Here is a 3,265-nt window from a genome sequence, read left to right on the forward strand (position 1 = left end):
CCTTCCCGCTCCAGGCTGGTATCATGGCCGTGTCCTCGAGCTGGCGGATCAGCTAAATCCCGGGGGACGATGAGCGCCGTGGCAGCCGAGAGCCAGCCGGGGCCAGGACCCGGAGGAGCGGCCGAGGCGCGGTGCTGCGGCTGAGGCCGGTGTGCCGAGCCCCGCCACGTCCCCTCGCCCTCGCCGTGGCCGGACCACGCGGATGGAAAGCTGCAGCCCGGCAGGTAGGAGCCCGGCGCCAGTGGGGCGGGGGGTCACGGGTAGGCTCTGTGTCCCCACCACCGTCGTCGCCTTCACCACCTCTCTCTGTCCCGCAGGGAGCCTCGCTGGCCGGCTGACGCCATCCCTATGCCCGAGCCCTATGCCGGAGCGGGCGCCCTCCCCGGCTCAGCCGCCCGCCGACCATGAAGTGCTCGTTGCGCTTCTGCTTCCTCTCGACCGCCTTCCTCCTCGTCTTCGTCATGTCCCTCCTCTTCACCTACTCCCACCACAGCATCGCCTACCTGGACCCCGGCGGGCTGGGCGGCATCCACCGGGTGAAGCTGGTGCCTGGTTATGCCGGCATGCAGCGGCTCAGCAAGGGGGGGCCGTACCCCCCCCGGGGCTGCGCCTGCCGCCGCTGCCCCCCCGAGGAGGCCGGGGCCGCTGACTGGTTTGACGGGCGCTACGACAGCACCATCTCCCCGGTGTGGACCAAGGAGAACATGGACCTGCCCCCCGACGTCCAGAGGTGGTGGATGGTGAGCAAAGGGGCGGGTGTCCGTCCCATGTCCCCCCCCCCCCGACCCTGAGTCCCCCAGCGGCATGGAGGGGCACAGTTTTCTCCTCCATGGGCTGATGGTCATCCCCCCCACCATCCTTGCACACCCCACCCCGCCTCCCCCCGCAGATGCTGCAGCCCCAGTTCAAGTCCCACAACACCCACGAGGTCCTGAGCAAGCTCTTCCAGATCGTGCCGGGCGAGGATCCCTACCGCTCCCGCGACCCCCGCCGCTGCCGCCGCTGTGCCGTGGTTGGCAACTCGGGCAACCTGCGGGGCTCTGGCTACGGGCCCGAGATCGACGGGCACGACTTCGTCATGCGGTGAGGGCAGGGGGCGTCGTGGGGGGCACTGCCTGCCCGCCCAGTCCCAGGGGCAGCGCAGAGACGTGGGGCGATGCTGGTGGTACCGGTGGGTGCTGAGCTCCTGCTGGGCACGCCAGTGGCATCTCTCTGGGTCTCCTGTGGGTTGGGAGACACTGGGGCTGGGGGGAGGTTGTCCCTGTGCCCAGCTCCAGTTGCTCGGTCAAGGAGCCCGTCATGGGACTCACCAGATGGGTGGGAGCGGGTTCTGCCCCACCACCAGCATCCTCGGCTCATCCCGGCACCCTGAGCATTCGCAGGCTGGGAAACCGCTCCTGGGGGACACCCGTGTTGTATGCAAGGGACAGGGTGGCTGGGAGAGGCGGGGGGTGCCACCTTCCCTGCTCTCTCCCCAGGATGAATCAGGCCCCAACGGTGGGTTTCGAGGGCGACGTGGGCGGCCGGACCACGCACCACTTCATGTACCCCGAGAGTGCCAAGAACCTGCCCGCCAACGTCAGCTTCGTGCTGGTGCCCTTCAAAACCCTGGACCTCCTCTGGATCGCCAGTGCCCTCTCCACCGGCCAGATCAGGTTGTAAGTACACGGCAGGCACAGGGCCGGCTGCTCACGGTGGGGATTCCTCGGTTCCTCCCTCCCGGAGCATCCCCTGGCAGCTCGGGCTGGGGCTGGGGGGTGCAAAACCCCCAGGAGCTCACCTGCATCCACTTTCTTCCCAGCACCTACGCGCCCGTGAAGCCTTTTCTGCGGGTGGACAAAGAAAAGGTAAGGGGGGTGTGGGGGTGTGTGTCTCGCTCATCCCAACTCCTGCAATGAGCATCCGTTTGGCCATGGTCCCCATCACCCCGTTTTCCCCAGGGGTTCCCCCACGTGTCCTGGTGCTCCTTCCCGGGGTGCCGATGCCGAAGGGAGTGCAGCCCCGGGCTCCGGCGCTAAGCCCAGCCTCTCCTCCCAGGTGCAGATCTACAACCCTGCCTTCTTCAAGTACATCCACGACCGCTGGACGGAGCACCACGGGCGCTACCCCTCCACCGGCATGCTGGTGCTCTTCTTCGCCCTCCATGTCTGCGACGAGGTGGGTGATGGCTCCTGGGGTCCTCCTCTGGACTGCTGGGATCTGGATGGGCTGCGGCGTTCCGGATGCGCTGTGGGGTCCTGGATGGTCTCCAGAGTCCAGGATGGGCTGCGGGGACCCGGATGCGCTGTGGGGTCCCGGATGGTCTCCAGAGTCCAGGATGGGCTGCGGGGACCCGGATGCGCTGTGGGGTCCCGGATGGTCTCCAGAGTCCAGGGTGGGCTGCGGGGACCCGGATGCGCTGTGGGGTCCCGGATGGTCTCCAGAGTCCAGGATGGGCTGCGGGGTTCCGGATGCGCTGTGGGGTGGCTTTGCTGGGATCCTGAACCTTGCAGGGTTAAGGATGGAGGTGGCTTCTTTGGGTCCAACTGTGGCAGTTTCGCTTGCTCCCGTGGCTTAAGGGCACAGTGATGGGCACCCTTGAACACGAGGAAGGCTGGGCAGGGGGGGATGTTTGCCTTCGGCGTCGTGTGAACCCCCCCTGGCAGCGTGGCGGGCGCTCAGCCGAGGGGGTCCCCAGCCTGGTGGGGGGCGTTCAGGGCTGCCTGACGCTCTCTCCCCCCCCCCTCCATCGCAGGTGAACGTCTTCGGGTTCGGAGCCGACAGCCGGGGCAACTGGCACCACTACTGGGAGAACAACCGCTACGCCGGGGAGTTTCGGAAGACGGGGGTGCACGACGCCGACTTCGAGGCCCACATCATCGACATGCTGGCCAAAACCAGCAAGATCGAGGTTTACCGGGGAAACTGAGGGGCAATGCCTCCTCCGGGCTCCCCTGCGCCGGCTGGGTGCCGGCCTCCCGTGGGGGCGGAGGGCCAGGATCTCCCCGCTGGCCCCGGGTGATGAGAGCCGGGTGGGCAGGGTGGCCCCGCGCCACCAGCGGAGCCGCCCCCGGCGATATTCGGTGCCTCCAGCAGCCAATCAGGTTCAGAGCTAAAGGAGACTTTTGGCTTTTTTTTTTTTTTTTTTAATTATTATTATTATTAATTATTATTATTATTATTAAGAAACCCAGCTGAGAAAGGATTTGTAAACACAATCAGCGACTGACCGGGCGGCGGGGGCGTCCGCCTCGCATCTCTTTACAGTCAAACCAAATGCTGCTCT

The 3,265-nt window shown here is 66.3% G+C and overlaps 1 protein-coding gene across 1 annotated transcript; it reads left to right on the forward strand.

The window, feature by feature from the left end:
• Positions 1-404: 404 nt before the first annotated feature.
• ST3GAL2 (ST3 beta-galactoside alpha-2,3-sialyltransferase 2) lies at positions 405-2,908 on the forward strand. The gene is made up of 6 exons (XM_074152214.1): positions 405-740; positions 890-1,083; positions 1,479-1,658; positions 1,802-1,847; positions 2,038-2,157; positions 2,735-2,908. The coding sequence occupies exons 1-6, from the start codon at positions 405-407 to the stop codon at positions 2,906-2,908; spliced, it is 1,050 nt and encodes a 349-aa protein (XP_074008315.1).
• Positions 2,909-3,265: the final 357 nt, after the last annotated feature.

The sequence above is a fragment of the Numenius arquata genome, chromosome 8 (assembly GCF_964106895.1).
Source record: "Numenius arquata chromosome 8, bNumArq3.hap1.1, whole genome shotgun sequence".
NCBI classification, from domain to species: Eukaryota; Metazoa; Chordata; class Aves; order Charadriiformes; family Scolopacidae; genus Numenius; species Numenius arquata.